Source organism: Pseudochaenichthys georgianus, chromosome 23 (assembly GCF_902827115.2).
Source record: "Pseudochaenichthys georgianus chromosome 23, fPseGeo1.2, whole genome shotgun sequence".
In the NCBI taxonomy this organism is placed as follows: domain Eukaryota; kingdom Metazoa; phylum Chordata; class Actinopteri; order Perciformes; family Channichthyidae; genus Pseudochaenichthys; species Pseudochaenichthys georgianus.
Window position 1 is genome coordinate 21,480,352 of NC_047525.1, and position 17,966 is coordinate 21,498,317.

The 17,966-nt window shown below is 42.1% G+C and overlaps 1 protein-coding gene across 1 annotated transcript; it reads right to left on the reverse strand.

Annotated features, from left to right (window-relative positions):
* Window positions 1-754: 754 nt before the first annotated feature.
* tmem168a (transmembrane protein 168a) lies at window positions 755-17,545 on the reverse strand. Its single transcript, XM_034074930.2, has 6 exons — window positions 17,456-17,545; window positions 15,558-16,523; window positions 14,514-14,789; window positions 11,580-11,722; window positions 8,450-8,727; window positions 755-2,333 (listed from the first exon to the last, which is right to left on the reverse strand). The coding sequence occupies exons 2-6, from the start codon at window positions 16,389-16,391 to the stop codon at window positions 1,783-1,785; spliced, it is 2,082 nt and encodes a 693-aa protein (XP_033930821.1). The 5' UTR covers window positions 16,392-16,523; window positions 17,456-17,545; the 3' UTR covers window positions 755-1,782.
* Between the last annotated feature and the right edge of the window lie 421 nt (window positions 17,546-17,966).

The following is a 17,966-nucleotide window of genomic DNA, read 5'->3' on the forward strand; positions in this document are numbered from 1 at the left end:
GGATCATTCCAATATTGGAGGACTGTTTCTGTCCCACCGATGACATTTCAAATAATCCATTCCAAAAAAATGCTAATATACAGATAAAATGTTGCTAATATACAGATACAATTGTATGTATTTCAGCATAATCTACATGTTTATATGTATTACTGTGTTTTCCAAGAATATGAATTTACTTTTTTTAAGGTAAACTAAGCAAATCAAGGTTGCAACAATTACATATAAATTATGTTTAAATTATAGTTAAATCAAGAGGTTAATATTGTGAAAGGTTACTCGTGTTCCACTGCTTTCCTCGTTACGTGTTATGGTTGAAAGATTTCTTTAAATATCATCTATCCAAAACTCCTTGCTTTGTGCCAAACAGTGCCGTTCAGATAACGAGCCAGGCATGCTTCCTGCAACCAGTAAAATACCCAGCAGCCCCTCGGACACATGTCCAGCCCGGCACCGGGACTAACTGGGGTGAAATATCAGAGAACAAATCCCCCTTCAGAGATACTGTGACATCCATCGTTTCATTTTCCCTGCACACTCTCATTTCTCTCCAGCTCACACTCCTAATATGTGCCAGGCACTGCTAGCAGTCTGTGTTTGTTCAGTGTCTTAAAACCAGCCATGATAAATGAGCCTGGCTGATTGTGTTTCTCCTTTTTATACTTGGTTTTTATTCTATTACATCCATGTAATTTATCTCCTATGTATCCTTTTATTCCTTCCATACATTTGTCACACAACAACAGCACACAGCAAAGTTTACTCCGTTTATTTTCCCATTTTTATTTTGACATCGTCAGGTATAACTCAAGCGAGGCACAAGGGAAAGTAACGTGTGGAAAAGACAACTTGACCTCAGAGAAACACAAACGTTAAGGCAGCAATAGTTTAAGGTTTTTCATCGCGTAGAAAGGACAATAGCTAGAAAAGTTAGTAGTGCGTGTTTGTACAGCAAGAAACTTGAAGACATTTGTTTAAATAAACCGGACAACACCCCATACAGGGTCAGTGTCTCTAGGTATTATATACAGTCTCATAGCCGATGCATCTGTCGCTTCGCAATTCAGGAATAAATACATTTCTGGAATATTTGAAAGCAGCTTGTAAAATGGCTTGAAAATTAAACTAGCAGGCACTTTAATACATGTATCTGGTGGATGGTGCTAATTGTGTACCCTGTGTGAAAGTGAAGATTGGCAAGTTGGCCTTGTGGTTCGATGTTGCCGTAACCAGAGTTCAGCCGCACAGTTTTTGATCTATCCAGCTGAAAGTCTTTAAGACACCGAGACCCTCCCTCCCTGCTCACACAGTTTAATTTAAGATTGTGAGCTCCATATATAAAAAGGTGAAGGAATATATACATACATTTAAACATTACATTTCGGCATTAACGATGATCCCAACCCATCTCCTGTGCGTTTTCAAGGCACTAAATACAAAAAAAGGCAACCAGTAACTTTTCCAAAGCAATAGTAAGGCATTAATGGCAGAAAAAACGTTCAAAAGCATGATATCACATAGTCCAAAAAATATAAACCTTTAACAAAAACACCCAATTTGGTCTTTTACCAAATACCATATATTAAGAAACCATAGTAACGCGCTTCACTTGATTTTATCCACTGTAATTGTGACATATCTTACCAAACAAATTACATTACAGCAATTAAGCATGATACATAATATATACTATCTCCTGTTATATACTATAACAGGAGATTATTTTGTTTATATACACCTCGTACCCAGCTGTCAACATGTACATGTCACTTTCCTTCTTTATTAAGAGTGCACCAGTTTGATGCCCTGCCCAGTGTCCAGAACAGCTGGAGGGAACCAGGCTAGTTTACACCTCCTGAAGCAGCGCAGACAAACGCTACACAACCAGAACAGGTTCAAGCCACAGCACCAGTTGGAGAGGTGCACCATGGGATATGTAACCTTGGGAAAGTGCGTCTTCCAATGCTTGGCCACGTCACTTCCTGTGGGAAGGTGAAGCGTGTAGTCGCTCCAGCGTTTGGACACGCCGTACGCCGCCATCACGGTCCTCCCCTTGTCCGACCACTGGGTGTCGCTGTCTGGGTTGCAGTTGAACTCCACCCACTCGGAGGTGAAGTCTCCCAGGAGGGGGATGTCTCCACTCTCGGGGTCCACCCTGGTGACGGACAGCTCGGCACCTTGTGCAGCCACGTAGACGCCCTCCATCCTGCGTATCTCCTTCACCCAGGGGAGGGAGTTCTCAGTGTCCAAGACGATGATGAGGCGGGAGCAGTGGCCAGCGTTCTTCTCCTTCCACAACTCCAGCAGCTGGCTCAGGTGGAAGCTCTCAACTCCTGCAGGAGGTTAGAGAGTGAGATGGAGAGGAGGTTAGAGAGTGAGATTTAGAGAGTGAGATGGAGAGGAGGTTAGAGAGTGAGATGGAGAGGAGGTTAGAGAGTGAGATGGAGAGGAAGTTAGAGAGTGAGATGGAGAGGAGGTTAGAGAGTGAGATGGAGAGGAGGTTAGAGAGTGAGATGGAGAGGAGGTTAGAGAGTGAGATGGAGAGGAAGTTAGAGAGTGAGATGGAGAGGAAGTTAGAGAGTGAGATGGAGAGGAAGTTAGAGAGTGAGATGGAGAGGAGGTTAGAGAGTGAGATGGAGAGGAGGTTAGAGAGTGAGATGGAGAGGAGGTTAGAGATGGAGAGGAGGTTAGAGAGTGAGATGGAGAGGAGGTTAGAGAGTGAGATTTAGAGGAGGTCAGAGAGTGAGATTTAGAGAGTGAGATGGAGAGGAGGTTAGAGAGTGAGATGGAAAGGAGGTTAGAGAGTGAGATGGAGAGGAGGTCAGAGAGTGAGATGGAGAGGAGGTTAGAGAGTGAGATTTAGAGAGTGAGATGGAGAGGAGGTCAGAGAGTGAGATGGAGAGGAGGTTAGAGAGTGAGATTTAGAGAGTGAGATGGAGAGGAGGTGAGAGAGTGAGATGGAGAGGAGGTTAGAGAGTGCGATGGAGAGGAGGTTAGAGAGTGAGATAGAGAGGAGGTAAGAGAGTGAGATGGAGAGGAGGTCAGAGAGTGAGATGGAGGAGGTTAGAGAGTGAGATGGAGAGGAGGTTAGATAGTGAGATGGAGAGGAGGTTAGAGATGAAGAGGAGGTCAGATAGTGAGATGGAGAGGAGGTCAGAGAGTGAGATGGAGAGGAGGTTAGAGAGTGAGATGGAGAGGAGGTTAGAGAGTGAGATGGAGAGGAGGTCAGATAGTGAGATGGAGAGGAGGTTAGAGAGTGAGATGGAGAGGAGGTTAGAGAGTGAGATGGAGAGGAGGTTAGAGAGTGAGATGGAGAGGAGGTTAGAGAGTGAGATGGAGAGGAGGTCGGAAAGTGAGATGGAGAGGAGGTCAGATAGTGAGATGGAGAGGAGGTCAGAGAGTGAGATGGAGAGGAGGTCAGATAGTGAGATGGAGAGGAGGTCAGATAGTGAGATGGAGAGGAGGTCAGAGAGTGAGATGGAGAGGAGGTCAGATAGTGAGATGAGAGGAGGTCGGAGAGTGAGATGGAGAGGAGGTTAGAGAGTGAGATGGAGAGGAGGTTAGAGAGTGAGATTGAGAGGAGGTTAGAGAGTGAGATGGAGAGGAGGTTAGAGAGTGAGATGGAGAGGAGGTCAGAGAGTGAGATGGAGAGGAGGTTAGAGAGTGAGATGGAGAGGAGGTTAGAGAGTGAGATGGAGAGGAGGTTAGAGAGTGAGATAGATGAGAGGAGGTCAGAGAGTGAGATGGAGAGGAGGTTAGAGAGTGAGATGGAGAGGAGGTCAGAGAGTGAGATGGAGAGGAGGTCAGATAGTGAGATGGAGAGGAGGTCAGAGAGTGAGATGGAGAGGAGGTCAGATAGTGAGATGGAGAGGAGGTTAGAGAGTGAGATGGAGAGGAGGTTAGAGAGTGAGATGGAGAGGAGGTTAGATAGTGAGATGGAGAGGAGGTTAGAGAGTGAGATGGAGAGGAGGTCAAATAGTGAGATGGAGAGGAGGTTAGAGAGTGAGATGGAGAGGAGGTTAGAGAGTGAGATGGAGAGGAGGTTAGAGAGTGAGATGGAGAGGAGGTCAGCGAGTGAGATGGAGAGGAGGTTAGAGAGTGAGATGGAGAGGAGGTTAGAGAGTGAGATGGAGAGGAGGTTAGAGAGTGAGATGGAGAGGAGGTTAGAGAGTGAGATGGAGAGGAGGTCAGCGAGTGAGATGGAGAGGAGGTCAGCGAGTGAGATGGAGAGGAGGTCAGAGAGTGAGATGGAGAGGAGGTTAGAGAGTGAGATGGAGAGGAGGTTAGAGAGTGAGATGGAGAGGAGGTTAGAGAGTGAGATGGAGAGGAGGTCAGCGAGTGAGATGGAGAGGAGGTTAGAGAGTGAGATGGAGAGGAGGTTAGAGAGTGAGATGGAGAGGAGGTCAGCGAGTGAGATGGAGAGGAGGTTAGAGAGTGAGATGGAGAGGAGGTCAAATAGTGAGATGGAGAGGAGGTTAGAGAGTGAGATGGAGAGGAGGTTAGAGAGTGAGATGGAGAGGAGGTTAGAGAGTGAGATGGAGAGGAGGTTAGAGAGTGAGATGGAGAGGAGGTCAAATAGTGAGATGGAGAGGAGGTTAGAGAGTGAGATGGAGAGGAGGTTAGAGAGTGAGATGGAGAGGAGGTTAGAGAGTGAGATGGAGAGGAGGTCAGCGAGTGAGATGGAGAGGAGGTTAGAGAGTGAGATGGAGAGGAGGTTAGAGAGTGAGATGGAGAGGAGGTTAGAGAGTGAGATGGAGAGGAGGTTAGAGAGTGAGATGGAGAGGAGGTCAGCGAGTGAGATGGAGAGGAGGTCAGAGAGTGAGATGGAGAGGAGGTTAGAGAGTGAGATGGAGAGGAGGTCAGCGAGTGAGATGGAGAGGAGGTCAGAGAGTGAGATGGAGAGGAGGTTAGAGAGTGAGATGGAGAGGAGGTCAGCGAGTGAGATGGAGAGGAGGTTAGAGAGTGAGATGGAGAGGAGGTTAGAGAGTGAGATGGAGAGGAGGTTAGAGAGTGCGATGGAGAGGAGGTTAGAGAGTGAGATGGAGAGGAGGTTAGAGAGTGAGATGGAGAGGAGGTTAGAGAGTGAGATGGAGAGGAGGTTAGAGAGTGAGATGGAGAGGAGGTCAGCGAGTGAGATGGAGAGGAGGTCAGAGAGTGAGATGGAGAGGAGGTCAGAGAGTGAGATGGAGAGGAGGTTAGAGAGTGAGATGGAGAGGAGGTTAGAGAGTGAGATGGAGAGGAGGTCAGAGAGTGAGATGGAGAGGAGGTTAGAGAGTGAGATGGAGAGGAGGTTAGAGAGTGAGATGGAGAGACACCCAGAAGCATAGAAGGAGGAAATGTAGGATGCAAAGACAGTGGAAGGATTCATAAATACTTCTTTAAAGTACATAGCCCTAATTTGTTATATTAAAAAGGGCTTTTTCAAATTACATATCTCGTGGCATGTATCAGGTTCATTTGCATGTATGTGTTATATGTGTTCCAAAGCTAAAAGTAAGGCTTCATGATTTGGAAAAAATAACTTATTGCGAACCAAAAGGATTGATCTCGACTCAATTGAGTTGAAAAAGGGGGAAACAGAAATATACACTCTTGGTTGAGTGTCCTGTTCAAGGACATTTCTACAGGACACATGGCTTTTGATGGACACAGTGGCCTAGCAGGGATCACACCTGTCAGCTGTCAGCTGCAGGAGTGTCTATATGTCTGTCTAACTGCTGTCATCTCAAACACAGACTGCACAGACATCCACCTGGCAGATCTAAAGCACAAAGATCAGAGCCGAGGTACCAAATTATTTCCTTTTCACCTCAAATAATCATTTGTAAATAAAAGCAGAGGGAAAAAAATCATTCCTACTGCAAGCCACAACACTTGGATATGGAATTGGGCTCCTTTCACTTGCCGAAAAACAAGCTGATTTAGACACACCGTTGTTGCAGTATTAAAACAGGCATGTATTATATTGAAAAACACAATAAAGACAAACTACCTCTTTTTCTAATCACTGCATGATTTAGGACTATACTTTTCCACACTAAGTCTTTATAACTGTAGTGGAATTATGACTATGACTGTTGGCAATTTTAATTCAGGTAAAAACTAGCCCACTTTTCAAAATGTGTACAATTACCCACCAATGGAAAACATCCATTCATGGTGACACAGTAATCTTCCTTGTTTGCAGCGGCACGCAGAGATAATGCGTTAAGTAATTTCTGAACCGAGGCGCTGGAGCTGACACGGTGTTAACCTGCTGTGATTCTCATTGCTATTGAAGGCATGCTCGTGTCACAGCAGAAACTCTCACAGAATCTTCCTTACAGCAACTTCACTTCTGAGGAAAGTCCTTCAAAGTAACTATTTTGGCTTACTTTGTCTGATCTGCGCAAATCAGACTCTGATTGAAGGGGAGCGGAGGAAATGGAAATCAGACTGTAATGACAATTCAGTTTGGAGGGAGAAAATAATATCCACCTAATGCTACCCGACAGCAGGAGAAGCCGTAAATACAGCTTTTGTGTTTTCTTTTTGTTGTCTTCAACTCCGAGTCAAGTCTTCAGTAATTTTCAATTCTTATTTATGTGGAGAGATAAAACTGATATCCAAGTCACTGTCAATTGTAATGATTGACAGTGGCACATTTTCATTTGAGGCGACTAAGTGACTCCTGTGGGACGCTGGCATAGATGAACCTGCTGAAGAATAACGCAACAGCTGTTATCATTTAATAAAGTCATCTGAATGGGTGTTTAAAATGGTTATGGAATACTTTTCACTAAACAAAAGTAGATTTGTTGCAATGATATTATTCTATTGACTATATCTATTGTATTTGTATGTATTATACATTCTATCTTGACAATTTATATATATATTTGTACATTGTTGTTAGGGATGCCAGCGATTATTCGATTATTCGAATATTCGTTACAGTCTCCATAATCGAATATTATTTTTAAAAATCGATTTTATTTATATATATTTTTTTATTATTAATTTTTTTATTATTTATGTTTTTTTTTTTTTTTTCTGGCTTAGTTTCAACCAAAATATATATATAAATATATATATGCTAATAATAGTAATAGTATTAATAATTGTAAATGGCCATTGGTCACACCACCAGTTTGTTTTACTGTAAATTTGGAGGAAGCCTGCGCAGAGCAGACTGCTGCTGCAGCACGCTACACACCGACCCCACCCCCGCCCCCCCTCTCCCTCTCTCGTGCGACTAAAGATGAACAAAGCGGCAGGTAAAAAGAGTTCCTCCTCGTGGAACTACTTCGAACTTACAAGTCCAAAGGAAGTTAAATGCAAGCTCTGCGAAAAGACGTTGGTCTATCACAGCCCTGGCGAATAATCGATTATTATTCGCCAGGGCTGCCGAATAATCGATTTTGATCATGGTCAGTTTCTGGCAACCCTAATTGTTGTAGTGGCTATTTGTCAACAACAACAACGTTTCAAAAGGCCACTGAGGCACCAGGCACAGTGGACCTTACGCAGATCAGGAGCCGGTAATTAATCCATTGTCCAGACAAGGCATCGACGTTTTTGTTGTATTTATTAGTTTCACCTCGCGGGAACAATACAGCAAAAGGTGTTTAAATGTTTGCTGAACTCAACCCTGACACTGATAAAAAACCATATACCTTCCCGGTGCCCACTGACTGCTGCTGTGCCCTGATTGCCTTAAATAAACCCAGCTGTGTGTCCAAATTGACCCATCACCTTCAAAATAAAAGCATTTTAGCTGGAGCACAACTTAACTTAAATAATATGGCTGTAAATCAATTAATTATACAAAACAAAAAATAACAAATAAATACATGTGAAAAATACTGAATAGCTTCCACAATTGTCATTCATGTTTGTTGATCTGTAAACTTCGGCTATATAAATAAAATTGTAATCAAATTTCTTGAACTGTCAATGTTTAAGGCAGTTTATGAGATGTAGTTTGCCAACATCTTTTGGCTGGCGGGTGTTTATAAACTCATGAAACCTGTGAGTGTACAGTATGCACTCTAATACACATTCAAAAGGAAATGTGCTACTCATTTTAAAGTTTAGATTTGTATTTAGTTCCTCTACTGTGACATGTCTCCATGCTTTAATGTTCAAAAAGGTCTTTATTTTTCTCATACTGCCTGTGCTGCAGCACCTCTTTTCTCCCTCTGTCTGAAACCAGAGCCCAGTCTGCTCTGATTGGTTAGCTGGCCGGCTCAGTTGGGATTAGTCAACTGCTTAGAGATGTCCCGCCCCTTAGCCTATCATTTACATTGTGTTGGAGCGCTAGCCAATAGAAGCGTGAGTTATGTTCAGGAAGTAAACAGCAGGATTTTAAATATTGCTTTTTATACATCCACAGAAATAAATGAATAAAAGAGGGGCTTTAACTGTTAAGACAAGTATTTTCCCATTGATCAAATTAAGGGGTTCTTACCAGCCAGAGCCCAAGACCCAGTGCCTTTGTGCGTGTGCCCACTGTAGAAAATCAGATAGGTGTCATGGCGGGGTCCGTCTTCCGTCCGGAGCTCCAGGAAGCTGCGCAGCTTGGTCAGCACGGCCTCCAGCGTGACCCCGCTGGTGGAGTAGTCACAACCGAACGTCTGGATCATGTGGTGGGAGAAGAGGCGCTGCACGTTGTTCAGCATCCCCGTGGAGCGCATGTTGAGCTGCTGCACCTGCTCAGGGGGCAGGAGGGTGGGCTGCCCATCAGCGCTGGAGGGAGGAGGGAGATGAGAGAAAACATTTGGATTTTATTCGGCTGTTTCATCTACTGAGACTCAAGTTAGGTGGCTTTTGAGGAGCAGAGAGAAGGGGCGCAAGTATGAGAGTATGAGGTTGATCACTGCAAAAGGAAATAGCTTGAGAGGTGTAAAAGAAGCCAAATAATGAAAGAAAACCAAGAATATGGAAAAAAAGAGGGGCAAAATTGAGCAGGGTGACATGAATTAAGGTTAAAGATGGTGTAAAGGAAAGTGTGTGTGACAGGTAATAACAAGGGGGTGATAACGTAGAGGGGGCACACACACAAAGTCAAGGCTAGCAGCTGCTCAGTGCGGCCATACATTTCATTTCTATCTCCGGACTTGATGTTAGTCATGGCCAAACGGATGGTAATGCCATATTTCACTCTCATAGACATCTACATAACGTATCGCATCACATTATGCTCTGACCCCATAATCACCTTCAACCTCACCTTCAGGAGAAAGTAAAAGCTAGCTTTCCGTTGTGTATCCTTTTGGAAACATTGCATTTTTGAAAGTAAAGATGTGAATACTTCTGTTAATGACCACTGAAACAGATCTACTCCGGGTCATGTTGCAACCTTTGCATGGCTTCTAAAGCTCCCCTAAATCCATCTCATCTGTTCAGATCTCACGGCGCCCAGGGGAGGGAAGGCGAATAGTTTCTGAGAATTCTGACCACATCTTCCCCGTTACACTTTCTTTTTCATCCTTTAAAAAATGTAATCCTGTCTTCTCTCCACTGCTCCACCCCTCCTTTGCCGCGTCTGTACCTTTTTTATTTTTTACCACCACCCTTACTATTTACAACCTCAGCCCTGGCCTTGTGCTTTCCCCCCGTCGTCTCACCCTCCCCGTTTTACCCCGAGCATCTCCCCTTCTCACCCCTATCCCTCTAATCTCCCGGGGGGGCTGTTGTCATCGTGAAAACATGATCTGCGGCCATCAAACGGCCCATTATACACTGCTGCATTCTCATCATGCTCACACACTCCTCCCATACGGTTAGGATTAGGAGACATATCTGCATCATCAAAACAACTAGGGCTATTTGTATGTTAACGGGGGGAAATCTGTCAACCTTAACGTGTAAAAAATGTTTACACAAATTGATTACATTAACAAGTTTGAACCTAACTTCCTCCTATAATTCCAGCGCCAATTGTAACAATGGCCGACAGGTGTTTCAGATATTATTTCAGCTCGACTGTAAAGTAGCTAGCTAACGTAGCAAACCTAGTCATTTCAAATATACTGACACAGCACTTAATGAAACATTAGGAAACAGTCTTTAAAACAAGTTTAACTTTTAAATCCCTGAACGTCAACAAGCACTCCGGTCCAAGCTGTGTGCATCACTTTTTAGTGTCCCCGTGTTGCCGTTTGGTTTATTCAGCGCTTTTAGTAAACCCTGCCCATGTTTCTTCAAGATGGTGATGATGTTTCTTCATTTGCATGTGTTTTGGCACATTTGTGTTTATATATTTGCATAGTTTTTGAAGGTGCCGTGGGTTTCTCCTCATTGAAGTGTTTTGAGCACGTTTGCACTTGTCGGTCACCGTAAATTGTTACCACGAATTGCATGGCAGTGAAAAGGTAGCGATAGCATAGGAATTAGCACAAGCTACAATGTACTGTATTGCTGCCTTGTCGAAGTTTTAGCAAAGTATAGGAACCTATGCCAAAAACAGATATCATGCTATAATAAAGTAAAAAACCCTCTGATTTCTCATAAAAGTTGATTAATGCATTAATGATGATTAAACACAGAATATTACTGCGATTAACTCGATTACATATTTCGATCGATTGATACCACTACAAATCGCCAGGCAGCCTGAGAGGGCGCTGTTACAGGCAGCAGGAGCAGCAGCTAATGGCTAACTGCTCCAGCTGAACAACTTTGTATGCTGCGGAGGGAGCACTGCAATGATCCCTTAAGGGCCCGAACATTAGCGGCATGTTTATGCATAGTTATTGGCCTATTTATCCAGTTGGTTTTGTGTTAACCGAGGAGGGAGCTGGAATGAGTGATCATATTTAGCAGCGCCTGTGATGCCAAGAAAGGCTTCGTTGTGGGGCAAAGTGTGCATGCTTTTTTTGTTGTTGTGTAAATGTGTTTTGCTGCTGCAGAGTCTGTGTTGTGATTAGCTGAGCTGCAGCAACAGGGCATACAGTTGAGATACAGACCTAAAACAAATGTGAAGCATGCAAGTACACCTGATACAATTGGTTATTTAGTCATTTGACTGAAACATGTATGAATGAATTGATACGTTGACAGAAAATTATTTTTGATCCAGTAAAAGCAATATATTTCTTCTCATCATCTGTAAATATTTGTTGTCTTGTTTATGAAGATCTATTTTGTCTGATGTAATAGTTACCTGTATTTTTCGGGGGTTTTGGACTTGAAGTATTTACATTTCCAAAAGGTTTTTGAAAAAAAAATGTAAGACGAGAGTGACAAAAATGCATCTTACAAAATTATAAATATACAGTGGTTTACTTTACAATAACAATCATTGTTTGTTACAGCCTTAATCTACCTAAAATAACTTAAAACATGCTTTTATAATTGAACTTTTATTTCATTTATCTAGCAAAAATGTCAGAATTTTACTTTTATAATCATTTTTCTTCTTTTATTGTCATTGGTTTTAATAGTTTTTCAGGTTTTTGGTTGGAATTTTTGCCTTTTTGTATAAAGTTAAGAGATAATGGATTGCATTTAACAAGCACATTTGATAAGTAAATTAAGTTTTAAGTGTATAAGTCAGCATGCTTCTATATAATCCTGTGTCTCCTCTCTCTTATTACCTGCAGTAGGCAGTCGGTATGACCAGAGCGTAGCCAACACAGGTTCCCCCGAGGCAGCTGCCCAGCTCGTGGAACAAGCCGTGGGTCAGAGACTCCAGAGGAAGCACCACCAGCAGAGCGCTGAGGAACAGGGCGTTGGAAGACTGCGAAAAACAGAATCAGAGTTACTGTCATTCATCACTTACAGTTTGTACCCAAGCATTCAGACCCAGCTAATTGGCCGTGACACTTTTGCAAGACAGTTATGCAATACGGGAATGACAGTGTTATTATTGTGGGAGAAAACATGAAGGGAATGGAGAGACAATGCCGTTTATGACCACAGATCAAAAGTAAAACACAAGGATCCATTTTTTAAAAAGCCAGTTTATTAGCCTGCACTTTCTGGGTTGCCATGAATAAACAATACCAATTATTTCATCTTGTCATCTTCTTTTAATTTTATTTTCACTAGATTTGAATGCTTAAAAATCAACTAGCCATACAAAACACAGCACAATTCCTGCTCATATACAAACTGCATATTACCATGTAGAAAAGTAAAGCAGGTCTTGTGCAATAAAACACTCTCGGGCTTTGACCGCAATCAATTCCTTGAGTCACTCAGTGTGATGACATGCATTGCAATTTAGAATCCTCAAAAAGCTACTCTGATTTAATAGCATGGCGATGTATCTTAGAGAGTAAAAAGTCCACAAAAATCAATACCTGCATGGTTAAGTGGAGCTACACATGAGTTTGCAGAATAAATTGAACTGCCTACAGTACGCCCGAAGAATGTGTTTTACAGTCATTTATTCAACTGTTATGAAGTTGTGTCCCCTTAGATGTTCTCCTGCAAACAGATGCAGTACAGTAAGCAGAGGAAGCACAACAAGGAGGAACTAACAACATAATGCAAACAGGAAGGGGTGGAGAATTGGTTTGCAGTAGTCGATCCTATGAGAGTAGATGAGTGGATTCCTAAATAATTGCACAAAGGCTGTCTTCCGCATTTAGCCGATCATCACTATGCATTGTAGCCTTTGCAGACCATTGACATGCACAAAAACCTACATAACACACCATAGAAGAGGGGATACCCAGCATAAGGTGTTTTTAATATTATCCAGCTCTCTGAGCTTAAGCTTATTTTAAATGTTGATAAAACTAAGGTAATGCTTTTTTCAAAAAACACCGGAGACCACTTTGGATATTGTTACTACCCAAGGACAGGTACTTGAAGCTATAAATATCAAGGTATCTGGCTTGATGATTGCCTCTCTTTCAACCTGCATGTCAATAATCTGCTTAGAAAGCTGAGGGTGAAGCTAGGTTTCTTTTTCAGAAACAAGTCTTGTTTCTCACTCGAGGCCAGGACAAGTCTCCGTGACCTTTTTACCTGTGCTGGACTATGGTGATCTTATCTATATGAATGCACCTGCCCATAATGACCTGATCAAGTTAGATACCACGTATCACAGCGCACTGAGATTTGTGACAAACCGTAAAGCATTAACTCATCACTGTACCCTGTATGCCAGGGCAGGTTTGCCTTCACTAACTGTACCCTCCGTACATTTTCATATACAAAGCCATGTTGGATAAACTACCATCTTCCATCTGCTCCCTGATCTCACGGCGAACTGAAAGTACTTATTGCCTGAGATCGCATGCTGTGGTTTTATTAAATGTGCCAAGTGCTAGGACTGTCTTAGGGAAGAAAGCTTTTAGATGTCTGCAAAAGGAATGGAAACTGAGCAATCTGGTGCCACTAAATGTTTTTAAAGCTCGGTTGGATGCTACTCAATCGGATGCTGTTGGTACCTGTACATGTCGATAGGTATGTACATTGTAATCCCTGTAACTTTGCTGTACGATGTCCTTTTTGTTGTTTTATGTTTTATGTCTTCATGTGGAACCTCCTTGCAGCAAGTCTCTCTTGAGAAATGAAATGAAAATAATAGGGCCCCTTTAATAAAAATGTTCAGTGCACTTTGTAATACAATTTGGTTCATCGCCTTTTTCGATCTCAGCAATTCATTTTTGAGTGCGTCAAACAAAGCCCGACCTCAGCATCTAAGCAACTTTTGTTTGTTTCCTGAAGTCGCCACATAGACAATGTCAATCCTAATGTTTATATAATAATAATAATTATGTAATGCAAATCTGTTTTTAGGTGGGTATTCTATTTAAAACTCAATTGAATGCAGCAAAACCAATGTACCACACATTAGCATAGAGATGAATCAACACCTCTTTGAATGTAGTTTTAGCAGGCTCTATTTATTGTTGAGACAGTATTACATTTTACCCACATTGCTTTTACTTGTGTTTATTTTAACTTCAAAGGCAAAATAAATCTGTAAAATCACAGAAAACAAAACACCACCTTTCTCATTTGCGAGGGAAGACAGCATTTGCAACTGACATCGACAATGTGCACTTCTCAAATTAGGAGTCAGGCCCATGAGACTCCTACAAGGTAAACGTCTAATAAGGCTAAATAAGTTATTGCTGCTCTTTATGAAAGTAGATAGGGATATTAAAGTGCTAATTAAATTGGCTGCGCATGATAGCAGAAGTGCCTCTGCTCGGGGAGCAACTACAGACTACAAACTGCCAGGAGCATCCTCCTCGAGAGTTTATAAAGATGGGTGTGTGAAATGTTTAAAGGGGCCTTGTCGTTGAACTCTATGTTTTATAGCTGTAAGACGGAACATTAGAGGAGGACACTCGCCGTGACCACTGACCAATGAGATTTTAATCAAATTCTGATTTGCACCGTAGAGGTTTCTGGGCTTCTAATAAGCACTATTATAGTCATGCTTGAGTAACACAAACATATTTGAAATATGTTTGGACTGTCTATCTCTCTATCTCTCTCTCTCTCTCTATCTATCCATCTAACTTTTTTGTATCTTTAGATGCTTTGAGGTAGTTTGTGGTTCCTACCTGCCAGGACACAGCTCCCAGTGTGACTGTTGAGAGAATACTGAAGAACACCAGCCGCTCTGAAATGAGGCAGAAGTGTCGGATGCCCCTGGAGGCCATGACTTGGTCGAGGCTCCGGCTACTGGATCGCTGCGCCCGCCAGGCCTTCTGACACTCGCTCAGCTTGGTGTGGAAGCCCCATAGTGTCATCAGCAATATTATGTGGCAGATGAACCAGAAAAGGCCAAAGAGGCAGAACCCAGGGATCACCAAATACCAGAGCTCCAAGTCGCCAAGCTATGCAAGCCAAGAGAAAAATGTCATTAAACACAGCCTTGAAATTTGTTACAAAAAAAGGGGTCACCATTCAGGAAAACAGCGACATAGTACGGTGGCTGAGAAGGGCAAACGAGAATTACAAAGTGTGAAACACTGTAACAAAGCTTGAGACAAATTTACATTTTATAAAACAAAATGACATTAGCAAAACACTTTTACTAAGAACAAAGCAGTATAACATTATCAATACAAAATGAACAAGATACGAAACACTTTTACGAGAACTGAGACAAATGTACAAGTCCCAAAACACTTTTACAAACTAGAGAATCAAACCGGAAAGGGAATGTCCATCAAAGCGGAAGTGACATGAAGTGATTGACTCAAACTTAAGTTTGTTTTGGCGGAAAAAACACCGGTACCTAAGCTGCTTATCACTTTTCTTAAATTCCATTTGTTTTATAAAATGTCATTTTGTTTTATAAAATGTAATTTTGTTTTATAAAATGTAAACTTGTCTCTAGCTTTGTAAAAGTGTTTCGCATCTTGTCAATTTGTTTTTGTTAAATAGTTTTTCCTTAGTAAAAGTGTTTTGCTAATGTAATTTTGTTTTATCAAATGTAAATGTGTCTCAAGCTCTGTTAGTGTTTCAAACTTTGTAATTCTCGTTTGCCCTTCCCAGCCACCGTACATAAGGGTTACAATTGTAAGAAAAGATTCAGTGTGAGAAGCCCTAAAGACTCACATCATTGACACGTCATTTTTCTCCCACAATTCTGAGTGTACCTTTAGGGCAGCCAGGACGAGGAAGGCCAGCTCAGTCACACTGAGAGGCAGCAGGGACAGCGTCCTCCAGACCCTCCCCAGGGAGAGCACCGGTCTCCAGCGGTCACTGGGCCCCAGCCCGCTGAAGTACACGTCAAGCAGGGGGTCACACAGCTGCCTGCCCAGGTAGCAGCCTAGAGCGTAAGGGTTGGCAGTGATGTCTAAAGCTTTGAAAAACACCAGAGACGTAACCAAGGCAAAACTGACCAAGTTAGGCAAAGCCAGGAGAGATTTCATCCTTAGGTCCACTATGAGAGCCCCCAGGGCCACCACCATGCCTATTATAGCCACTGCCTTGTGTAGAAGCATAGCAGTGCTGGCAATGCCAAATCCCAGGAGCTCCAGGAACTCACTTGATGTAAGCAAGGTGGGTTTGTACCGGATAGAGCTGCATATCCTCTCAGTTAAAGCCCATATCGTCTTCATGGTTACACTGGCTAAAAGGAGATAGTTGGCGACCAGTTCTTTGACATTTGAATCCAAGACGGTGCTGTTGAAGAAACACAGAAGGCCGAGCAAAAAGCCAAACCACAAATGGAACAAGCTGAGACTGGCTTTCTCCATGGCAAAGTAGTAATGGAGGATGCTGGCGATCCCCATGACGACGAGGCCCAGGATGAAGATGACCATGATCATCGCTTCTTCTGTCACCTCCCAGCGGACGTACATGCCAACGCACACCGCCACCAGGAGGGTGAAGCTGGACAGGTAACCCAGGCAACGCACCGATGTAAACATGTCCACCTCCTTGGGTGCATCGACCGTCAGCTCCTCTTCCTCTTCGTCACGAGCCATGTTGGCTAATTAAAAAAAAAACGTAACTTAAAAATCTGTCAATTCCTAACAGTCACCTTCTCTAGACATGCACGGGTGTGCAAGGCTAGAGAACAAGTCTAGCCTCTTGATGACATCTTTCAAAATCAGCCCCTGTGAACAAATCCAAAAGCAGTGTTACTCAACTTCATAAGTATCAAATTGACAAGCCATCCAAACTTGTATACGCCACATTTGTTGGTGACTCATGTCGAGATGAATTACTAAAAAAGCTAAAGTGAGCTTCATTCCTCTTCTATAGTCAACTTGTAAATCTCAACTTAATAGGAGGATATACAACTTATAGTGTGATTAGCTAGAGTTTAGAATACAACTACAAAAAGGCATTTATAAATAATAATATGGTTAGCAGCAAACATTTTATTTGTAGTGGTGTGAAGTAAATAAGTACATGTACTCAAGTACTGCACTTGCAAAGTAACTAAAGGTAATAAATAAATGCATTTGAGTAAAAGTACAAGATCACCCTCTGAATTGTAGTGGAGTAGAAGTACAACATAGCAGAAAAAGTTCAAACTCAAGTACTGTACTTACTGCAAGTACAATTTTGAGGTACTTGTATGCTACCTTATACTTCTACTCCACTACATTTTAAAGGGAAATAATGTAATTGTACATAGTGGGGTAGAAGTACAAAGCAGCAACATATTGAGATACTCAAGTAAAGTACAAGTCTCTCACAATTGTACTACAGTAAATCTACTTAGTTACTTTACACAACTGACTACTACAAGCAGTACTAGGCAATTATGAATAATACTAATATGGTTAATGCAATGATAAGCAGCAGTAACAGCGGATATAAAATGTTTATAAAGTATCCACCAAAGGACCAGCGGCCCTGCTGTTTGTGGCGATGTGGCAGTCAGAAGTTTGCTATCTCTCATAGCCTTCCTGCTCACTTTTCGCTTTAGGTTAGCAAACTCGCGTCTTCACATTTTAATGCTGTGTCTCTGACTTTAAAAAAACAAGCAGCAAGCCCTTGAACAAACTTTACAGAGAGTACTTAAAAAAATATTGCTTACATGTTGTTTGTTTCGATGACAGCAGCTCTGCTTCCGGATTCCAGAGTACGGCATCTCGTGAGGGACAAAACACTCGGGTGTTCGCTTTTCAGGCTGGGAACATTGTACAGTATACACTACATCTGAAGTATAGACATCTTAAGCGTAACTGTACATCAGGCAAGAGAAATTCAAAAAGCATTACCTTGGTGAATCACTAAATCAGTGCAGGAAAAATGTAATATCTTATTTCTTTTTATGAGGTAGTTTGCAGTTTCCTGCTTTGTTTATGTCATGTGATCAGAAAGTAGAGGCGGCATGTCTTTTCAGTATACATAAACCTACATTTTAATAGTTCATCAGATTAAAAAACCCTAATGCATATAGATTACATATATGTATATATTTACAATCATGGCAATGTTTTATATGGGTCTCCCTTTTTTAATTATAGGCTATACACAAGGAAATAGTCTATAATGTAAGATATAGACAGCACAGCAACAATGCAGTAATGCCACACAATAAAAAC

What these genes read in the sequence shown, in the direction of transcription:
- tmem168a (XM_034074930.2), bottom strand. Translation starts at nt 16,391, where the DNA reads ATGGCTCGTGACGAAGAGGAAGAGGAGCTGACGGTCGATGCACCCAAG. An exon ending in TCGTCCTGGCTGCCCTAAAG is followed by an intron (nt 14,790 to 15,557) that starts GTACACTCAGAA and finishes TGGCTTGCATAG; the next exon opens with CTTGGCGACTTGGAGCTCTG. An exon ending in ATACCGACTGCCTACTGCAG is followed by an intron (nt 8,728 to 11,579) that starts GTAATAAGAGAG and finishes TCCTCCCTCCAG; the next exon opens with CGCTGATGGGCAGCCCACCC.